We start from the raw sequence: 22911 nt of genomic DNA on the forward strand, positions 1-22911 counted from the left end.
AGCCTGAACAACCTGTCACGGCTGGCCAAGGGAAAGGGTGCACTTTTTATTACTGCTATTATTATTATTTAACAGAAAAGAAAAGGGGGGGGGGGAAATATAAAAGAGGGGGAGGCTTTTGTGTGGGGAAAGAAGGTCAAATTCAGATTGAGTTGCTGTTAGGTTAATCAGAGGAACTAATTAGGGGATGGGGGGGGAAAGGCTGGTCTGAAGGCCAGCAGGGAGCAGAGGGACGTCCCGAGCTGCCAGGGAAGCACCACCAAGCCAAGGAAAAAGCACCCCTGAGGACTTTACCTGAAAACTGTGCAAAAAAGCAAAGAGGCAGCAGCTGCTCCCACCAAGGCACAGAGGAGATTGACTCGGAATGCGGGGGAGCCGCCGGGCAGCCCCGTGGCCACTTTGGCCAGCAGCGTGAACAGGGGGTAGCCAGGAGGGTGGGCGACCTAGGGACAGAGTGACATGGGGTTGGGAAGGGGGCAGAGGCTGGGAATGGGAGAGGGAGAAGCTGGGAATGGGAGAGGGGCAGCCCTGAGCAGCTCCACTCCTTGAGCCACCCCTGGTACCCATCCCAATCCCAGTCTCAGTCCCTGGTACCCATCCCAAACCCCGGTACCCATCCCCATCCTGGTGCCCATCCCCATCCCAGTACCCATCCCCACTCCTGGTACCCATCCCTATCCCAGTCCCAATCCCTGGTACCCATCCCCATCCCAGTACCCATCCCAAACCCCGGCACCCATCCCCATGCCAGTGCCCATCCCCATCCCAGTACCAATCCCCACCCCTGGTACCCATCCCAATCCCAGTCCCAATCCCTGGTACCCATCCCAATCCCTGGTACCCATCCCAATCCCCAGTACCCATCCCAATCCCTGGTACCCATCCCAATCCCCAGTACCCATCCCAATCCCCAGTACCCATCTTATCTCCTGCTACCTCTCCCAACTCCAAGTGCCCATCCCAACCCCAGTTGCCCATCCCAGCCCCTGGTTTCCATCCCAACCCCACAGATTTCTTTTTCCTCCGTGGATCTGGCTCCACGCCTCGTTCATAGCAATGAGGCAGTGAGGAAAAGGAGGTGCCACGTTTCATTAGCGTGCCTTAAAGGGCTCCTTGTTTGGGTTCACAGCATATTAGGGTCATTCAAAAGGCTGTTGTTTTTTGGGTGGTTTTTTTTCCCCTTTTTATTTAATTTTTTTTTTATTTTTTAAAAGCAGCTTCACAACTATTTTATTGGTTAGCAAGTTGAAAGACCACACTGCTATCGGATTACCACCACGCTGACAGTCCTAAGGTCTTGCCTAAAGGGATCATGCACCATAATAAAGTTTATTAAATAATAAAACTTATTAAAATTGTTAACCCGATTTATTTTATTCTCCCCAGCTTATACAAAATTTGGGTTGATAATAAGCCAGCTACTGTATATACAGTAAAGCCTTTGCTTTATAATTTAGTTTAATTGGATTTAAAACTTGAAGTAAATTGTCGCGTGCTGTACTTATAAGTTAGTAAAAACTGTGGTTTGAAAATAAATTAATCTACTTTACTCCATGCTTAATTAAACTTCCTTAATTCCTAAAACTGTTAATGAGAGCATTGATTAAACAATAAAACTAATACTTACTCCAAGCTCATATGCGGCTGTGATCAGCTCCCCTGTGAAAAAATAATGTAAAACCAATAATTACTATTAGGAAATGACACTCCTCCAAAGTTTTCAAAATCCAAATGCTTGCATTGGGGTTTTGCATTAATTTGACTGGATAAAACTGTAAATCTGTGGAGATTTAACAGCATGAAATTTTCTAAGAATATTTTCTCCCTCTGATGTCATTGCACAAAATATCTTTTGTATGTTTTCGTGAGACTTTTATGAACAGATAAGTGAAAATATAGGTAGGCTCGGGCAAAGAATGGCCTGAAATACTCAAAATGCAGTTTGTGTGTGTGTATTTTTAATTTAAAACCATCTGACTCAATAACTTTCAAGCAGTACAGTTTGCAATGCTTAAGCTGCATTGTCTGTTCAACAACCCAGTTGTTTCTTACAAAAAAAAAAAAAATAGAAACCAACACAAAACCAGAGCTTTACAGTTTTTAAAGAGGAAAAACATAATCACTGATCATGCAAATCTGCATTCATTTATCTGGAAATGCTGCTCTCCCTTGATGCTAAAGCAATTCTGCTTCACAAGTAACTCTTTTACCTGTCAGTGGATGCTGCACCCAGAAACAACATTTAGATTAGAAACAACATTCAGATTTTGCATTTTGTTTGTATTTTATGCCAGGATAAATAACTGCCACAAAAAAACTCCATGTTAGCAGAATAGTTGGCATTTTTAGAGCACTTGACACTGGGGCTTTTTGCAGCAAATACTCCTGAGCAACATACATTGAATATATTCAATAGGGATAACACACTCAGGACAAACAAAATTAAAAATTACAGCTGGTTTTCCTTCTTTCCCTCAAATGTCATAATCCAATTTTACAGGTCCAGCTAATTTTGTAAGCACCAAGGTCACAGCAGTGTTGTTAGATGGGAAATGCCCAAATGAAGGATGCTGGTGGCTTTAAATGCTAAATTAACAATATTTTAAATTTCTGTACAATCACATCCTCACCAAGCCATGCAAAGGGGAGGGAAGGTGTTGCACAAATGGCACTTTTAAATTCTGACACCACAGCAAATGCTGCATTTTAAAACAAAGATGCAAGTGAACCCACTGCTGCTGGAAACTTCTGCAGAATTAGAGCAGTGGCCTGGCAATGAGTGGGGCCAAAACTGACACTTCCTGCACCAAAATCTCTCAGACACAGTTTCCTTGCCATTCTTATTTCAGGAAAACTTCACCCTACAACACAGTCCCCAAAAAGTGGATGCAATGGGAAAATCCTCCATCCCAGTTCTGAGCCCTTCAGTGTTCAGCAGCTCCAGCAATTCCAGGGCACAGCAAGGCTGGGAAGGGATAAATCCTCCTGCACACAGCAAAGGATGGTGACAATAAAGGAAACCCTAAATCTGGCACTGTGCCCATCACCCACCACAGGCCAGGCATGGATTCACCTCCACTGAAGTCCTTCTGGGATGCAGCAATGTGTGCAGCAAAAATTTAAGTTCATTCACATTGCTGTGGCATTTATATCAAGGGCAAGAATAATCCCAAAAAAATACAGCCACAAGTCAAGCAGGAAGCTGCAAAAATAATATAAATAAAGCACTGGTGGAAGCCACTGCCAAGCTTGGAAAGACAACGGCACAATTTTGCCTTGTAAGAATTAAGGAAAAAAAACCAAAACAAAAACAAAAGATCTGCAAAAAATAAACTCACAGGCTGCAGGCCTGTTAAATTCCAGTGGGAAAATCAAAATAAGTACATAACACTCACTACTTGGGATAAGGTTAATTCTCCATCTCCCACCCACACAGCTGAGCATCCCTTACAGCCTCCAGGGGCTGGGCACTAATATTAAATTACAAAACACACAGAGGAAGAACTACAGCACCCACAAACTTGGTTTCAATGTCTTCCTGGTGAGACAGAATGACCTGTGGCATCTTCAGGCACTGGCTCAAATTGGAGTTTATTCCCTCCAGGAGTTGGACTTGATGATCTTTGTGGGTCTCTTTTAATTCAGAATATTCTGTGATTCCTGATGTAAACAAGTTGCTGGCTGTCCAGCCTGACTCCCCCATAAAGGTGATTTATTCCCAGCAAGTTTGGGAGCTGATGTTGGAAACATCACAGGGAACATTTGGTTTGCTTCCTCTTTTGAAAATTTTTTATAAATTTATTTGATCCCTTTTTAAGCTGTTTTAACATCTGTGGATGTTTCTGAATTACAATCCCCTCTGCCTCCATTATTCTCTCATTCATTTCTTTATTCCAACACTAAGTAACACGAGCAAGCTGCCAGTGGAAACACCAACTGCCTTTGACATTTTTGGATTACTGCAAACTTTGGGAACAATTAAAAATACAGATTGCTTAAAAAACTAAAATAAAATACTAGGCTCCCTGCCTGGAAGCAGATACAGCAAATCATTAAGCAGCTCTTTACTCACAGAAGTAGCTTCAGTGCTTTTGGTGGCACAAGTTTGAGCTCTGTGCTCAGGCACAGTCAAATTAAACACCTCGAGCAGGGCCATGCACAGACATTCCAGGGACTCCAGCTGAGCATGGAATGCTCAAGCCATGAGAAACCAGGGAAATAATGCCCTAAAAAAGTCCTGACACTGTGATGGGACACAATGCTGGCTGGGACAGGCACAAGGGGACAGCAGGGATGAGCCTGTGTCTGCTCAGTCCCAGTAAAAATGTAGAAGCCAGGCAGCAAATTTAGAAGAAAATTCAAAAAAATGAATAAATACAGAGAGACAAGGAGTGAGGTCACAGGGCTGGTCAGGGGACACTATCCTGAGAGATTTGCTCTAACACCACAATAACCTATGGAAAATGGGGTGTTTGGTTGCTCACTCTGTCTATTGGGACAAAAAAAACATAATCCCAGCATCCACCCCTCACATCATCAGGAGAACCTGCATCCCTCTCTGCAAAGGCTGCTCGTGGTTATTTGCATCCCAGAGGGAGAATCCAGGCTCAAGCACAATTAAAAACAGGGTTCCTGAGCCTTGTGCAGCATGAACAGCTCAGAGCACACAGTGCTTTCCACAGACAAAAAAAAAAAGGCAAAAACTATAATAAAAACCAAATGGTAACAACTGTAAATGTATAAATCACCACATATTAATTGATACACCCAGAAGGAGCAAAGCCCTTTTATTAACTTGGAAGCAGAAGCACAAGCCATTAGGATGCACATGGCCAGCCTGGCCAGTGCCTCTCTCTCCACACATCATGAGCCTGTAAAATCCATGAATCCAATAAAATGCCATTTATTTAGAAGGAATTTCATGCACAGCTTGGATTTTAAACCACTGATGAGGAGGCATAGTGCAAAGCAGAACCACTGAACACTGTTCTGGGATGACACAGAAAGAAAGAATCCTGGACACTTTTCCATGAAATAAAAATTATCAACATGTTCCCAAGAAAAATCCAAGCCCTCCTATCCCCACACCACAAATGCAAAACCAAAGTGTTTTCTAAGCAAGAACAGGTTAAATCAGTAAAAGCACAGCAGGACCAAACAGAACTCTGTTCCCCTGTGGGATCTGCAGTCCCAACACAAAAATTCCCAGTCTGGCACTGCCAGGGAGCTTTGGGAGCAGACCCAAAGATTTCCCTGCTGCACAAGCCCGGGGAGGTGACAGTGACAGCACATCTGGCAGGATGGCACATCTGTCCCCTAAAGCCACCAGCTGTCCCCAGGGCCCCTGGCTAAATCCTTTGCTGAAAGGCTCAAATACAGGCAAACTATTATGGGGTGGCCTGAGGGTAGCAACCTCAGGGGGGACCTTGCTGTGCTGACCCCACTGGGCAATGGCCCCAAGGGGTGCCCACCCCAATGCTGCACCCACCTGTGGGGCCAGTGCCCCTATGGGGAGCCTTGAATGCACCAACCCCAATGGGGTGAGCACCCCAAAAGTGGCTGCACTGCACCAGGGGACCTAATGGGACCAGCAACCCTATGGGGTGACAGCAATGCAGAGTATGAGCATCCTTATGGGGTGACAGCAAGCCTATGGGGTGACACTAATGTCCCAGTCCTTACAGGATAACAGCAACCATAAGGAGTGACAGTCCCATATGGGATGAGCATCCTTATGGGGTGACAGCAAACCTATAGGGGTGACAGCAATGCACCTGTCCCTATAGGATGAGCAAACCTATAGGGGTGACAGCAACCCTCTGGAGCGATACTAACGCCCCAGTCCCTATAGGATAACAGCAACCATAAGGGGGGCAGCCTCATATAGGATGAGCATCCTTATGGGACGACAGCAGGGGTGACAATGCCCCGGTCTCTATAGGATCAGCATCCCTATGGGGTGGCACCAGCGCTCCAGGGGTGACATCAGTGCCCTGGAGCGAGCGACCCCAGAGGGGTGACGCTGGTGCACGGGGGGGACAGGGACGCACCAGTCCCCCCGAAAGCTGACCGCGGGGAACCAGGGCTCCCCTCGGCCGCCGCCGAGCCCCGGTACTTTACCCGCGTCCCCGCCGGGCAGGGCGGGCGGCAGCGTGGCCGCGTAGAGAGCAGCCACGGCAGCGCCCAGCGCCCCGGCGGCTCCTCCCGCCCCGTTCCCGATCGCGATCCCGGTCCCGGTGCGGATCCCGGTGCCGCTCCCGGCCCCCGTTCCCATGTGCGCCGCCACCTTCCGGGTTCGGCCGCGCGGGGCGGGCGGGCGGTGCCATCCACCGCCTGGCGGGGGGGGAGCACCCCTGCGCCGCTCGCCTTCTTGCTCTCCCCAGAGCGCCGTCCGGGACTTCTCTTGTTATAACTCTGAGACAGAGAACAGAGAGAGCCGCAAACCCTCTGAGGCGATTCAACGCGGCCTCCCGCTCTCTTCTATTCTCCCCCGCTCTGAGGAGTTGGTATAGCCGGAGGGGGCGCGGCGGAGGGTGAGTGCGGTCGGGCGGCTGGGCAAGACCAATGCGAGCGGGGGGGGAGACGGGACGAAACCACCGCGGAGACAGGAGCGTGTCCTGCCTCTTCCTTGCTCGTGGCATCGTCCCTTCAGGATGAGGTTTTTTAAAAATCAGCGCCTATTTTCGCTCTCAGACACATCAAACCCCTCCTCGGACAGTGCTGGGTGCAGGCTCCACCACAGCCTCATACACAAATAATAAAGATTTAACCCCCGGATGGGGTGGCACAAGATGCTGGTGAAGGGAAAGATTGGAGGTGTCAGCACACGGAATATTAAAATCAGCGATTCCCGCTGCGGGAAATAGTTAAGGAAGGCAAATAACATCCCGAGACCTATCGATAGAGGACTAGAACACATCCGTGGAAATCATTATGGGATTGTAGGAAAGAGCGGCGAGGCCATACCTGCAGAATTGAGGCAGATTAAAGAGAGGCTTTTGAATATAAATGAAAAAGGTATAGAAGAGGGTAACGAGGATAATAAACAGCCTTATGGATTAGATCTAAGTGGAGACGTTGGAAAATTAGGTTTGCATGTATTAATGGAAAAAAAGAGCAGGATTAAGGGCTGGCACAATTGAGGGAACTCACATCATGTTCTGGGGAAGGGCCCTGCTGGAACAGCAGCACAAAACCCCTGGAATTTAAAACCAAAGGAGGCATTAAAGGGAATCCCAGCATGGGAGGGACACTGACCTGCTGGAGCCACTCCAGAGGATGGTTTGAGGGATGGAACCCACTGCTGGGACAGCTGAGATGGGGACCTGGAAAAGAGCAGGATTTGGGGTGACTTCATTGTGATGTTCCAGTGTCTGAAGGGGTTCCAGGAGACTTTTTTTGAAAGATCATGGAGTGATAGGACAAGAGGGAATGGCTTCAAAGTAAAAGAGAATGGCTGGGGTTGATCCACCTGCAAAGAGCAGGATTTGGGGTGATTTTATTGTGATGTTCCAGTGCCTGAAGGGGCACCAAGGGAGCTGGAGAGAGACTTTCAAAAGAGCATGGAGTGACAGGACAAGAGGGAATGGCTTCAAACTAAGAGACAATAGGTTTAGATGGGATATTGGGAAGAAATTCTTCCCTGTGAGGGTGGTGAAGCCCTGGCACAGGGTGCTCAGAGAAGCTGTGGCTGCCCCTGGAAGTGTCCCAGGTTGGACAGGGCTTGGAGCACCATCATCTCATGAAAGGTGTCCCTGCCCATGGCAATGGTTGAAATTAGGTGACATTTAAGATCCCTTCCAACCCAAGCCACGTATGATTTTATGAATTTAGGGAAGCTCTGTGCACTCAGCTGTTCTGTACAGAAAAGTTTGACCCTCTCAGAGTCACTGGGGCCGCTTGGAGGAGCTGATGTTTGAGGCTCTGAGCATCACCTGGGGAGTGGCTGCCTCCATCCCAAAAGAACCTCCGGGCTCCGAGGTGCCCCAGAGCTGCCACACACCCACCTCCTTGGCAGGTTTGTGCTGTTGTTGGCTGAGGACCATCAGGGAGAGGAAAAAGCCGCGTTCCAGTCCTCCACCAGCCATTGTCACTATGGAAATGAGCGGGGTCATTGTTCCCGTGCCCGTCGGGGCTCCTAAAATGTAATTTTAGCAGCAAAGTGCGCAGCCTGGGAGTGAAAGCAGGCTGCTGGCGAGGCTCTTTAGAGGCTCTTTATCCGGATCGTGGCTTTTTTCTTTGCAGTATTTTTCCTTCTTTGTGTTTCCCTTGGAAAAGGCATCCAAAGACAAATGTGAACCGTGGCTGATTACAATTATATTGATGGGGGAGGTAGCAATTTACAGGCAAATATCGAAACGTGGAAGAATGGCTGGTAATAATAGGGTGAGGACAAACTGTTCTTTAATTGTCCTGCAAGTTGTTTTATATCTTTGTCATGCAGAAACTGGAACTTTTAGGGTGCCAGTGACAAAGTACTTTGCTGTAATGTGGTAGGGCAAGGCTCACAGCAGCCTTTATCTTACTGAATAACTACCACCGTTTCAAAGGCTGGGATTACAGGCACACTTTATGTTGAAAAGGGGAATTTACATGTTTCTTCTGTAAGCAGAAATCTATTAATTCGTGAGATTTGCCTCCCCTTTCTTCATCAGTCATGACCCAGGGGTCTGACCAAGACAGGAAGGACGTGCAAACCTCATTTTTTTGTTGTTTTTTAGAGACAGGTAAGATATTTTCTGGCCATTTTCACCCACTCTCTAGAAGTTGGGATTTGTCCAAACCCAACTTAGATTCATCTCACCACAGAGCAACCCTCCAGACTTTCTCAAAGCTTTGAGTGTGTTCTCAACAGCAATTAAAAAAAAAAAAAAAAAAAAGTATTACTTGGAGAAAAAAAAAAGCAAACCACTGGGGCAAGAAGAAAGCATTTGAAAGACAGCCTCGTGCTACACAGAGTGATTTATTTCTAAAAAAAATGCTTGGAACTTGTAGCACGAGAGCATACTCTAGTGGCAACTGAGCAAAGAAAGTGCTCTGGTTTGTGCAGTGTCTTGATGATAAGACACCTCCCACCTTTCTTCAAGAGGTTTTTTCTCTCCTATCTCCTCCAGCTCCACGCTCAGTGCTCAGCCCGACAGGAAATACCCCAGGCAGGCAGAGAAAATAAACAGGAACTGCTAAAAGTAATTTTAAAATCACAGCTTGGGAACATATCTCCCCAAAATGAATGTGTACTTAGAGAGTTGTCTTTTTACCAGGCTCTGTTGCAGATTTTCTCCTGAGAGACACAGTTTAGAGGAGGCAGGAGATAGGAAAAGGGAGACTAATACTTAAAGCAAATTCTATTCACCCATAGCAGTGTCATTACAAACTTGAATGAGCACAGTTATTGCAAATAAATAAAAACAATAGACCAGAACCAGTTTTACATAAGAAAATACTGAAATACCATTCAATTAGTCCTAAGCTTTAGTTAAACCTTTTCTTTTGCCCATCAGGTGATAAGGTTAATACAGAAAGCACTCAACTGCTGTGCTCATGTAACAACAGTCAGCACCCATTTAATGAACTCACACGTCCACACATTTAGCAAAGCTTCAATATTGTCAGCACTGGGCTGGCACGGAATTTTAATGGCAAAGTAGCCAGCCCAGGCTTCATTCTGAACAATATCCCTGTGCAAGGAGAGCAGGTCCTCGTGGGGACACCAACAATGCAAATAAGAGCAGCTCCTGTATTAAAATAAGAAGTTTGGCAGAATTTCCACTGTGTAGGGCCACCCACAAAGCATGAGAAAGGTTTTACTGCTTTTATTTGTTCTTAAGTTGCTTGGATAAGCTGCTTTTTATGATTTGGGGGTTGAGGCCCCAGAGCAGGCTCCCATACCCCAGTTTCAGCAGCATGTGGTACAGTGGTCATGGTGCAGAGGGAGTTTCCAAGAGGGATAAAGTGGATTAAAAGCACACCTGGTCCATCCTGGACATGGGTTTTCTCTGCCCCATCCTGCTAAAGCACATTTTCAGGGTCCATCCAGCCATCAAGGACATGTTTGGATGTGGCTGGTCACCCAAAGCACGTGGGGAATTTTTGTGCTGTTCCCTTGTGTTCTCCCTGGCCGTCCAAGATTCACTGCACATCCACCACAGTGCCTGTGAACCCCTCCAAACTCAAAAGAAAGGTAAAGATCTTCCAGGTGAGAAGGGGTCAGAGGTCTGGGAGGAGATAAAGACTCAGTTCCACAGGAAAACAGACTTGGTTCCACTGCTGTCAGGACAGCTTCATTTAATTCCTCAGATAGGAAAATGCACTGAACTAATTTCCCCATATTTGTTGTCTCAGTTTTTAATTTCAATTTCCTCATTTCTTGTTCTCCACAAAGGCATAAAGGCTTTATTGACTTGTGGAAGACTCCAGTCTCTTCCTGCACCAGTCCCAGTGGCCTCCCAGCTGGTTTTCTGTCACACTGAGCAGTCACAGATCCCCTTTGGTGGTTTTCCCAGAACACTGACAGTCATTCATCTCTGTGTTTTCACACCTGATTTCCTTGAACTAATATCATTTATTTAACCCCATGCCTTATTGGCAGGCTCAGATCTGGTGCCTCATCTCCACAGTGACTCCACCACCTTCTCCCACACCATCTTCTCTGGCTCTGCATCACTTTGTTCCCTTCATCCCAGGGCTGCTCCATTACTCTCTGGTGTTTGGGAAATGGGAACACTTTTTACTAATTTACACATTTTCATCCTTCTTTTAATGACAGGTGTAGGACATCATTTCTAGCCTGGCCCCAGAAATGCTCACACACAGCATGTAGCTGGAAATCTGTGCCAACAATTGAGGGGACTCCACGGTTTAAAACTCTCATTTCTTCACCTCACAGGTCCAGTAAAACTCATCAAGGAACTCATTTAGGTAAGAATTTTTTACATTCCAGTCCTCTCTTTTCCCTTCCCATTCCTCTAAGCTTCTATCAGAATTGTGTCAGCTGAGGATGATGCTCAGGGAATTTGCACAAAGGATGTCAAGTAGGGCAGGAATTGTAACCTCCAAAACTGCTCTCTGTACCTGGTTTAACCTGTGTTTTCCCACCTGCCCCCACCATATCTTTGTTGTGCTCCTCCATTGAAGAAATCCTTGCTGCTACTCATGGTTAAGCTGCCCCAGGTTGTATTTATTCCAGATGGAAATAGATGCAGCTCCAGGGTCAGTTCCAAAACCTGTGTTCTCCCTCAGGGTTTTTGTATTCGTCTCATTCTGGTAAGATTTTGATAGGAACCTTTTCTCCTCCCCTTGTTATGCATAGATGAGACAGACAAGGACTGAGGTGTGTTGATATGTGGCCAAAATGAACTTATGAAGATGCTGAGCAGCAGGAAATGTTGGAATAGAGGAGAGATGTGGATTGGCTCATCCCTGGAAGTGTCCAGGGCCAGCTTGGACAGGACTTGGAGTACCTGGGATAGTGGAAGGTGTCCCTGTGCATGGCAGGGGTGGAATGAGATGAGCTTTAATGTCCCTTCCAACCCAAACAATTCTGTGATTCCATGATTCCCATTCCCCTGTGTCCAAGCAGCCCAGTGATGGCTCTCTAACCCCTGTTAGAGGTGTGCCAGCATGCAGGGTGTGCCATTTTGTGCATTCCCATTACCTGGAGAGCTCCAATGTAATAAATCCAAATTTTGGAGCTGGGAGGTTAAGCTAGGATGTTGAGTTAGGCTGAGTGGGCTGGTTTGCTTTTCCCAGGCTGATCTCTGGCTCAGCCCCCTTAGTTCCTGAGCTGGGACTAGTTTTTATTACACAGGAGCAGAACACAATATTCTTCCCTTACACTCACAGTAATGGTTGAACCATTTAAGCATAAACCTCACCAAAAATTCAGGCTGGGACAGTGGGATTCCCCATAGCTTCAAAAAACAAATCCCAGGCACATTTCCTTCAGCCTGCTGACAGGAGCATGTCCCAGCTCAACAGCATCCCCAGAGCTCAGGTGGAATTTTACCCTCCACACATCCAGGCAAATCTCCTGAACGTGCTCCATCCCCTCATCTCAGGGTCTGCAGTTGTTCTCCTTGGAGGTCAGGAAGCACAAAAACAGAATCAGGATCCTTTGGCTTCATCTCCCTTTCCTGTGGAAGGCTGGGCTAGGAAACAGATTAAATGGATTACATGAAATCCAGATTAAATCCTGGCATATTCCCAGACCTGGCTTGCCCATTCCCATCACCAGTTGCTCAGCACCCCTATGGCCAGAGCACTCCATGAGAAATCCAAACCAGCTGCCTTGTGGGAGATGCTGTGGGAAGGACCCCAGAAATCTCCATGGAGTGGTTTGGATTGAAAATACCTTAAATCCCATCCCATTCCACCCCCTGCCATGGGCAGGGACACCTCCCACTGGGCCAAGTGGCTCCAAATCCCATCCCATAAATAGACAAATCTTCCAATCTGGTATTGCCCAATCATAGATTTGAGGTGAAATGAGCCTTCCCTGAGCTTATTTAACACCAAATCTATCACAAGAAAACAACATTTAACATAAAGCCAAGGGCAGCTTCTGTAGAACAGTGCCTGAAGTTGCCACAGCTTCTAATTTAGGAGCCTCAGATTTCTCTACTCTCTGTCATCTGGCATTTGCAGGCTCCTCTCAAGCCACAATGAGAAAAATGCATCTAATTTTTCAAAGGCCAGAACTGCTGGTGCAGAAAATAGCAAAGTGCAAGGGGCTGAGCTCTGCTTCTGCCTCCAGTGGGATAAATCCAGCTTCCCTCACTGCCTTCAGCTGATTTACTCCCCTTTCTGGTGTCACCCAAAGCAGAATTTGCCTCTTGATGTTTTTCTATGGCATTAAGGCCTTTAAGGAAAATCCTACAAAAACATTTAGGTGCAAACAAAATCTCCTGCTTTCCACAAATCTGCCTGAACTCACACTGCAAAGGGAAGCACAGGGGAACTGAAGCCTCTTGCAGGGGACAGGGGACTCTCCAGCAGGGTCAGCTGTGCATATATTTACACATAATATTAGCAGGGGGAAAAAAAAAAAGGAAAATGGGTGCATGGTGACCCAAGGTGGTCCAAATGTTCTGTGCTATCATTGCTGCTGGGGTCAAAGGCTTTGATAAGCCTGGTGAGCTAATGAGGGACAGCTTAATCAGCACAGATAATTCTTCTGCAGCACAGGAGGTAATTGCAGCCTTTTTTTTTTCCTGTTTTTAAGGAACCTTGTGGATTTCTTTTGCACTCATAAATATGAGATAATGCCATACAAATTGACCTTCCCAAACAAAGATTTTTGCAGAATTGTGTCCACTGGTATTCATGGATATCAGTTTGTCTGAGCTGGTTTTGTGTCCACTGTAGCTGGCCAGCTGGAAAGAACACCACAAAAACTAAGAAAAACCTTTAAATTTGATTTGATTTCTCTACACATGATTGAAATCCATTGGGTTCTGAGTTCAAGCTCCTGTTATTTCCTGGGAGACACCAAGCATGGAGATATCTGTGGGGTCCCACCCAGAAATGTCCCAGCTCTGCAGCACTTTTGGGAAGTTTTCAGCTAAACACCACGAGCTCTGCATAACCCATCCCTTCACCTTTTTACCCTGTGAGAGGCTGCCAGGAGGGTGCCCTGGAACAGCTGCTGTGTCTGGAAGCTGGAGACAAAGAGGCTGTGCTCAGACACCCCCTCAGAGCTAGAAAAGGAGTAGGAAGGCAGGACAGCCTGCAGACCCCAGGGTGGCTGCCTGGAACCTCAGACTAAATGTGTCACCAGTCCAGATTGGAGGGTGGGGGACATCCTGTCTCCCACCTCCTTTGGCTGGCTCGAATTTCCCCTGGCTGGAATGAAAATAAAGAGTCAGGGTGGTGAGTTGCCAAATTCCCTCACTGGTGGTCAAACAGGAGCTGCCCATCCCCGCCCCTTGCTGTAATCACTGATTTCCCAGCTGCTCCCCCAGCCCAGGTCCCGCTGAACCCCAGAGAGCAAACACAAGTAGGGGAATTCAGTCCAAGCAGGCAGGTGCAGTGGCTGGATAGCTTGTGGATTTCCCTTCTGCCACCAAACAGCTCCTGTACATATGCTGGGAAGATAAAACCTCGAGTGCTGTCAGAGGGGGAAAAGCCAGAGGGTCCCTGCAATTCCTGCTGCCCAAGAGATGAGAGAGGGAAAGGTGTGTGTGGAAATGAGGGAGGAGGCTCTCCCAGCAGCTGAGGAATGAAAGATGAAGCATTTTGATCTCAAGTTTTTGCCAGCAGGAAATAGCAGTCGTGAAGTTACATTTGAGTTCAGACTGATGGGAGTGTTAGGCTCAGGTTAGGCTTCACAAGGAGGAGTCTTAAAATATAGGACAGGTCTAAAATGTGCTGTGAGCATCAGCAGAGGTGGAAAAACCCTTCTGTAATTCCACAGAGCAGTTTACAGCTTAGCAGAGAGGAGGGTGGGCAGTAACGTGGCCGTGGGCTGTGAGTGCCCCATGAGGAGAAGATTTCTGACTCTGGAAAGAAGATTAATTGAGCAGATGAAGCTGAAGTGAGCCTGAAGTGCTAAAAGCTGCAATTAGACAAACCAGACCTAGAATGAAGGTTCTGAGTGGAGGGAATTAAACACTGCAGAAATCTGGCTGGGATGGCAGATCCTAGCCCACTCTGCATGCTGCTGGCCACACACACATTTTCTCCTCTTGGTGCTCCCTGGTTCTTTCCCAGCTCCCTTTTGTCCTTTCCAGGGGATGCAGGGGACATCAGGGCTTGAGATGACTTAAATGTCCTTCCAACCATGAGTGAAGCCAGAGAGAAGAGATCCAGTGTTCAGGGTTCAGTGTTTACCCACCCAGACCAGCTGGGAAGACTTGGCTTTCCCCTAAAACATTCAGTTTAGAGATAAACATTCCAAATTATTTCCCTGGTCCCATGCAATGTTTCCAGGGGACTAAGACAGGCAGAGAGGTCCCAGCCTCATGTACAGATGACCTGTCCATAAAACCAGTGCCACCAGTGCCTCTGGCTTTATTGCACCCCATAAAGCAGCACCCACCCCTGGAGTCCAGAGAGCTCCAGGAGCCCAAGGCTGAGAGGAGAGCAAGACCTCCTGCTCCTAACAGCCTCTAATCCCTGCCCTCCATAATCAGTTTTAAAATGGCCATCAAATCTTCCCTCTGCCTCTAATTGAAAAAGTGATGTCAACAGTAATCTGCTGCCCCAATTTATCCCCATATATTTGGGGAGGTTTTGGGCTAATGCATTGTTTCATAAACATATGTTTTAGCCCAGCCATGGGTGCACACACACAAAGAGAAAGCTCTGAACACACTGCACCAGTTATGGATCCTAATGCCTTAAATATTACTTTTAGTACTAATGTCAGATTATTAAAAACATAATCCATTCTCCTGATTGGACCTAATGTAAGCAGGAGGATAAGAGCACTTCTATCCATGCATTAACACATTTCATGTGGTGTAAAGCCACTTTCTTCCTCTTAAAACATAAGGTCAGGAACTAATAGAATCTGTACTTGGAGTGGGTTTTTAAAACATATTACATAGAAAGTTTAGTGAAAGTTAATCTGTCGATAAGTGTCAGCTGGAGCCGTGTGGGTAAACAAGAAATAAATGTAATTCACATGCAATTTTTTCCCTGTTAAAAACCTATCTGTGCACTTTAAAACATTTATGTTTAAATAGAACAGAGACTAGCACTAAGAAGCACTCAGCCCAAAGCAGCTTTATATAAATGTATTGCAAGGGACTAAAATAAAGTAAGCTACCCAAATCTCTCAAAGATAAAGGGAGAAGGGCCCTGACCCCATGTGAATTCTCCCCTCATCCCAACCCTGTGCTATTCCTGGGCTTCATTCCCTGTTCTTGTGCACCTCTCTGTGGCAGCATTCCCCATGCTCCCACATCTGGCAGGGTGGGGCTCACAGCTGGGCAGAGCTGGGGCAGCACTCCTGGCACCCCAGTGCCCAGCAGCAGCTCTGTCACCACCCCCAGACCCTGCCAGCCCCTCCCTCAGCCACACATTCCCACTGTGCAGGGCTGGGCTGTTTCCCAGGGTTGGAGTCAGTGAGTCAGGGGTCTCTGAATTTGAGAGAAATCAGAGTGCAGGGATTGAATTAAAGCCTGTGGATGGATTGAGGTATATTAAGCACTCACACATAAAGTAGACATTTAAGTTGGTAAGTTTTAGGGTGAGTTCTAGTGCTTTTAGTAAGTAAAAGGTCTGGATTCCACAGTAGTAGTTTGAGTTCTAGTGAAGGTTGAAATACTGATATCTGCAACAAGAGGCTCCAGGCCCACAGTTGTAGACAGGACTTAGGCATAATAGAGATCTAGCAAGAATATTGCTTGCACTTTTCAGAAGGACAAGGTATATTGTTTGAGTAGTTCCATAGGTAACCTGCTGTGCTAAGAAACTACAATTCTAATAGGTTAAGGAGTGGTGGTCTGAGCTTGCATCTTAGCTTGTTGGAAAAATCCTATATAAGAGTTTGTAGTGGGGAGAGTTGCTGCTTTTAGCCTTTGACTTTTGCCAGGGCTTCTAGCCATTTGCTTATTGCTTTGCCATTGCTTTTTGAGACTGATGTGCTTTTTAATAAGATGTGCTTTGTAATAAATAACCTTTTTAACTATTAGCTGCTTTGCTTATTTAAGGTGACCTGAGGAAGCAGGAGCCAAGAGCTCAGAGTAGGTGCTAGAGCACTGGAGGTCTGAGAACCTCACATCCCAGCTCATTGCTTCCCATTTCCCAGCCTCTGGAGAGGAATTTGGAAAGCCTGAGCCAGGTGCTGAAGCAAAGGGAATATTGACAAAGGGCTGATTTTTGCCCCCAAATTTGTCAATTTTTAAGCATACAGTGCTGGTGGAGGCCAGGCAGCTGACCCTGCTGCACTTCATTTATTGCTTTTTTGGCAGCCTGAGGGCTGGCAGGTGGTTTGGGCAGCAGATTTTGGAGCACTGGTGATGCTCTCCTGGGGGAAGCATGCAGCCAGCTGCCCAGCTCTGCCTCCTTCCTGCTCCAGCAGCACATCTGGGCTGCTCCACCAGCAGATTTACACAGCAACCATTTGGTTCCCCCAAAATCCATCCAGGAGTTGCTGCAGGAGGTGCTGGCTGCCAGGGGATGGAGACAAGAGGGCAGCAGGAGAAGGGGGAGGTGGAAGCTGGTGCTGGCAGGCACCAGGACTTGGCCCTCGTGCTCCCAGCCACATGCCAGAGATTTAAGCCTCATGAGCAGGCTCCAGCCACCAGAAAGAGATTGATGACATATGGATTTTGTACATCCAGCAAATGGGAGAAAAGCTCTCCACGGCTGCATGGGATTAGCAGAATTTCCACGGTGTTCCTGGTGGGCAGGGTGCTGCAGGAGGGGTGGATTGCTGAGGGGACAGAGAGTAGGGGGTGTTCAGACCTTCCCCCCATCACTGAAAGTCACCCCTGGTGATCTCAGTGGCAGTGGAGAGGGCTGGCACCATCCAGGAGGTGTAGGGAGAGCAGCAGAGTAGCCACAGGGATGGGCACCTGGGAGGAATTCAGGTCCAAGTGGGTCCAGACCCTCCCTAGGGTAAAAACAAGCAATTCCCCTCCTTGCCTGTGTGGAGTGGTTGTGTGGCCCCTTCCCCAGAGCCAAAATGAAGGAGGTGCTTCGTGGGGAAAGGCAAAGTGGAAGGAAAGTCCAAAAGGGGGTGAAGGCACAGCCTCCTTCATTCAGGGCTGAAATGTGCTGTGCAAAGCCTGGGGAAGAAAGAGTGGAGAAAGGGGTGGGTAGATCAGAGTAAGTGCCAAAAGTTTGGTTTTCCTGCACTTTGAGGGAAATATGAAACAAAATGATGGTGCCATCCCTGGAAGTGTTCCAGGCCAGGCTGGATGGGGCTTGGAGCAGCCTGGGACAGTGGAAGGTGTCCCTGCCCATGGCAGGGGGTGGAACTGGATGATCTTTAAGGTCCTTTCCAACCCAAACCATTGTGGAATACTGTGACTCTGTGATTTGGCATTTCCCACCCTGCCACACAGTTTGGGCAGCCCTTCCTGGTGTGGACATAAGTTGTGATGCTGCTTTCAAGTTCTTTGGCCAGCTACTCCAGCACCACAAAACTCAAACAACAGGGCATTTCACACAGCTTTCAGAATGAAAAAACCCTTTTGCCTTCAAATATCTTCAGGACATAACCCAGGCAAACATGGTGCACCAGTCCACAAGCAAAGTCACCAATGAAGGAAGTGAGGAAAAAGTTAAAAAGAAAATCAAGGATGCTGGATAGTGAGCCCCAGACATTGTGCTGCCATGTTATTTTGGGAAAACAGTAGGAAAAAGGTTTTAAATAAATGAAAATTAGTTTGTGAGTCTGATGGTGTTGGAGGAGGAGGGAGCTGCTATCTAAACCTTTATGTGGCTTGAGTCCTTAGCAGAAGCTGAGCATGCCTCAGGGGATCAAAAATCCCTGCAAATGGGAATTCCTTGGCCATCTCTAAGGCTCTGATTTTGTCATGGCAGCCACAGGAGCCATGCATTCCAATTAACTCCATGAAACCTTGCAAATGGATGGAGAAATACCCCTAATTCAGCAGGTTCTTTCTTTCTCTTCCAAAAGATGGTGTTGTGCCACTGACAGCAATCCAAATCAGAGGAGATATCACTCAGCAGGGAATTACCTCCTGTAGCTGTGCCCAAGCCATGGAGCTGAGTGGGGATGTGGAAGGAGAGAGGGAATGTGACCAAGGTCGGGATGAGATGTGGAAAATTTGATCAAAAGCTGGCCTTGGGCAGAGCAGCATTGCAGATCCATGACAGAGCTGGCTCTGAGCAGCAATTAAAGAGGAAGCAGGAATCAGAGCTAACGAAGAGGCAGCTGCTGTGGCACTGCCAGCTGGGCACTGTCCCTGCTCACACCACTGAGTGCTTTGCTGTACTGGAAAATTTACTGTATTTGCTCTAATTCAGAGACTTCAGGGATGCAAATTCCAATTAAACACTTGTCACCTCCACAGCCACTGAAGCCATGGCATCCCCACAGTGGCCACTGCCCTCCAGGATGCTGGCCAGTGGCCATCAGTGTCCTGGTGGGTGTCACCTCATGGATGGCAGCTCCAGATCAGGGTCACACCTCCACCAGCTTCTCTGCAGAGTCAATTATCACCTCTTCACTCTACTAGTGAAGGATGGAGCTGCCTGTCTGCCCCAGGCAGGTGTTCAGGACAGGTGTTTTACTATTTAAAAGCACCTTTAAGCCAAGTTCCTCATTTGCTATCAGACTTTCTCTTATCTCCATGATTAAGCTAAAAATTAATACTCTGAACCCATAAACACATAATGTGCTGGGAACTCCCTTCTTCTTCATATTTAAGTGTCCCTTAAGCATGGCAAGCACTTGTGGGTTGCATTTGGAGCTTTCCTCCCTTTTGTCAGCATATCAACACCACAACCTCTATGTTCAGGCAGATGTTATCATGGCAGGGGTGAAAAGAAGAGAAGCAAAGAGCTTCCCATGAGAGGAGTCACTTTTGGGAGGCTGTCAGGTGAGGCAAAGGTGGACATGGCATTGAGGAGTGGTTGGTGTGACCATCACACACCCAAAATTATGGCAGCACCATTGCACAATGACAGTGGCAGCTGATTTATCCAGGCTGGGAGCAGCACGCTGGACAACACAGGGAGAAGAGGTTAAAAATCACCTGAAAACACAGGCAGCTGAAGTTGAAAACATTAACAAATTTGGCAACATCTCCTGCTCGGCAGATCAGCGAGTGTTGAAACAAAATGGGGCCAGGAGCTAATTATATGGAAATATTTCTATTTGCACATTTCACTGGAAGGCAAAGCAGAGTATAGCTAATGTATCTCCACCACTGACAGGAATATTAAGTTTGCTGTCATTTTGCTACCACAACTACCTTTCTCAGCATGCATTCTGTCCTAGTTCCTATTAAGGTGAGAGCAGAATCAAACTCATTAATTGTCTGCATTTTAGATATGATATGAATTTAGTGGTCGGTGTTAATTAAACTACAAAACAACTCCTCTTGCTGCGGTGTGCATTCCAAGTTGGAGCAATTAATTCACTCACTTAAACTGATCAAGATTTAATTACCATCACTCTGTGCAATTACTCCATAATTAAAGTAATTTGGTTCATTCCACTCGCTGACAGTGTCATTGAACAGCCATTCATAGTACCAAAAGAAGTGATAATTAACTTAAAGAACAGCTCAAGGCAGTTTTACACAGACTTTTTGTTATTCCTAAATATACCTATATGGGAGAAAGAAGCCTATCACATACTACAGGTGCTTCCCTTGTAAAGGGGTTCAGATCCTTTGTGTTCCATTTTTTTCAGCAAATGCACTGTAGCAAACCCAATTTTGGGGAAGGCTCTGTAGCTGTCACCAGGTAAAACAGCATTTCATAAAGGCAAGCACAATAAAACCTGGATCCTCCCAGCAGCACAGGCATTCCCTGCCTGTTTTTGGAGACTCCTCTTTAGGAAGGAAAAAAAAGCTCAGTTAAATGTTCAGATAACAGTGCAAGATCTTATATCTTATTATCTTTTAACAGAGCTGATGGGACCAAGGGAAGGCAGAGAAATCTCAGTTTTTTAAATGATCAATGTTCTCAGTCCCCAGGTTGTTGACAATCATGGAATTATAGAATTATTTGGGTTGGAAGGGACCTTAAAGCTCATCTCCTTCCAACCCCCTGCCATGTGCAGGGAAACCTTCCACTAGACCAGGTTGTTGTTCCAAGCCTCTCCAACCTTCCTTGAACATTGCCAGGGATCTATAAATAAATATCTGATCTAGGTGCTCATGGCACATCTATTCAGAAACCAATTTTATGCTTATTTTATTCTAGAAAATTATTTTTTTTAGAATTACTCCTCAAGGTTTGGAAGTGAATATTGCTGCCTGTTTTCAGAAAGGCTGTTGGCACTCACAAGTACAAAGAAACCAGAAACCTCTGCTGAGCCCCCTTCTAAGAGGCAAAAAACTCCCAGACCAGTCTGATCTTTCCCCAGTAACTTTGTGAAATGCCCATGCCAAGGTCTCTGCAGGGTAGGCAAAAAAAAAGAGCCAGATATGTCTGTCTGTCCTTACTTTTGAGGGGTGGAATGGCAGTGAGGACCTTCAACACATTATCCATCCATCCATTTCAGAGTTAAACCTCCTCAGCCCACACAGAGAAATTCAAAATTACCTGTAACAACCATTTGGGCATGAAACATACAATGTTTATACTGATTTTTTTCCCCCACCATAAAAGTGATTTTATTCTAGAGAATCACCTCAAACAAGTAGAAGCAGCACACTTGCCTTGGTGGGGATGGATTTAAACAAGCCAGAGGACAATGATCATGAATCAGCCAGGAGAAAGGAGGTTTCACAATTACCAGGGCCAGTTGATTCTGGTCAGAGGAAAACATGGAAGTTTAAGAAGAAAGTAATTGTAATTGGATACTGCTGGGAACCAGGGAAAAGCAGCCTTGAAGCCTTGGGTTTTTCAGCCTGCTCAAGGACAATGAAATTATAACAATGATTATGCACTGTACGTGTCCTATGTGATATTTTGCAAAAAGGATGTTTTCAAAGAGGTGTTGCCTTCTTGGACCAATGAGTCTTTTCTATTCTGTTCTGCACATTCTACCCTATGTAAGTGTAGTGTTTCTTTAAATAAAGTTCTTTTTCTGCTTCTTCATTGCACAAAGAGCTATGTTGCATTATCCTTTCTGCCAAAATGTAACATGTAATGGGTTTAAACTGAAAATTTAGGGAAAATTTAGATTAGATATATAGAAAAAATTCCTGCCTGAGGGTGAAGGTGGTGAGGCCCTGGCACAGGTTGCCCAAAAAAGCTGTGGTTGCTCCATCCCTGGAAATGTTCCAGGCCAGGTTGGACAGGGCTTGGAGCAACCTGGGATAATGGAAAATGTCCCTGCCCATGGCAGGGGTTTGGGATGGGATGGGATGGGATGGGATGGGATGGGATGGGATGGGATGGGATGGGATGGGATGGGATGGGATGGGATGGGATGGGATGGGATGGGATGGGATGGGATGGGATGGGATGGGATGGGATGGTCTCTAGGGTTCCTTCCAACCCAAACCATTCTGTGACTCAATTATTCTGAGGTAAAATTAAAAAAAAAAAAAAATTGTTTAAGCACAAGGTGAGCAGCACATATAGGGGATTGTGTCCCTGTGGCAGCAGATCCCTGCACTCCTGTGACCCATTTGGGTCTGAAAACTCCTGAAACTCCTCTCTTGGTGCTCTTCCACCAGCCACTAAATCCACAATCCTCAGCTATGCCAGACCTCCCCAGAAAGCTGAGCTATGCCATGAATTATTCCTCCACCTGCAGCATCCATAAATCAGAGTTTTTTTTGGTTGGGCTCCCAAATGCTTGTTAGCCTTCCGTGACTCAGCAGTGGCTAAGTTAATGTCAGCTCTACCCTGGGGAAAATCTTCAATATTTCTTTTTACTTAAAAAGAAAGAGGAAAAAAAGAAATCTCAAACATTATTTTTAAGCTCCTAAAAGAGCATTAGAAAAGAATGAAGGGGAAGAAAAAAAGAGAAAGTGTAAAGATTGCTTACCAGAGTCCTTTTACAATAGTCAGCCACACAACAGAAATAGGTGGACATTAATTCATGCTAACCTTGCACACCTAAATACCATTAATTCATCAAAACTAATAACATTTATTCCTTCAAAAATGAGATTAAAGACAGGCACCCCTTGCAGTCATAATCTGTGGCTGATGACTCTAAAATGAAACCTCCAGTATACAAAGCTACCAGCAGAGCTTGCAGAATCTCATAAATTGCAGCTGGTAACACATAAATCCTCGGGACAATGTACATTATTTTCTGGGGAGAGGGTGTTTGCATGCCAATTGCCAGGCAAAAAGCAAAGCAAAGCT

General features: G+C 46.4%; 1 protein-coding gene across 2 annotated transcripts in view; it reads right to left on the reverse strand.

The window, feature by feature from the left end:
* Window positions 1-6323, reverse strand: part of TMEM260 (transmembrane protein 260) — a 30891-nt gene extending 24568 nt beyond the window's left edge. The window contains exons 1-3 of one of the 2 annotated variants that reach the window (XM_079309951.1): window positions 6121-6323; window positions 1628-1659; window positions 295-443 (exon numbers count right to left, since the gene is read on the reverse strand). In XM_079309951.1, the coding sequence (XP_079166077.1) occupies window positions 295-443; window positions 1628-1659; window positions 6121-6274 (335 nt within the window). In that variant the 5' untranslated portion in view covers window positions 6275-6323. The remainder of the gene's footprint in view (window positions 1-294; window positions 444-1627; window positions 1660-6120) is intronic. The other variant, XM_079309952.1, reaches the window with a different exon arrangement.
* Window positions 6324-22911: the final 16588 nt, after the last annotated feature.

Source organism: Erithacus rubecula, assembly GCF_903797595.1.
Source record: "Erithacus rubecula genome assembly, chromosome: 6".
NCBI lineage: Eukaryota > Metazoa > Chordata > Aves > Passeriformes > Muscicapidae > Erithacus > Erithacus rubecula.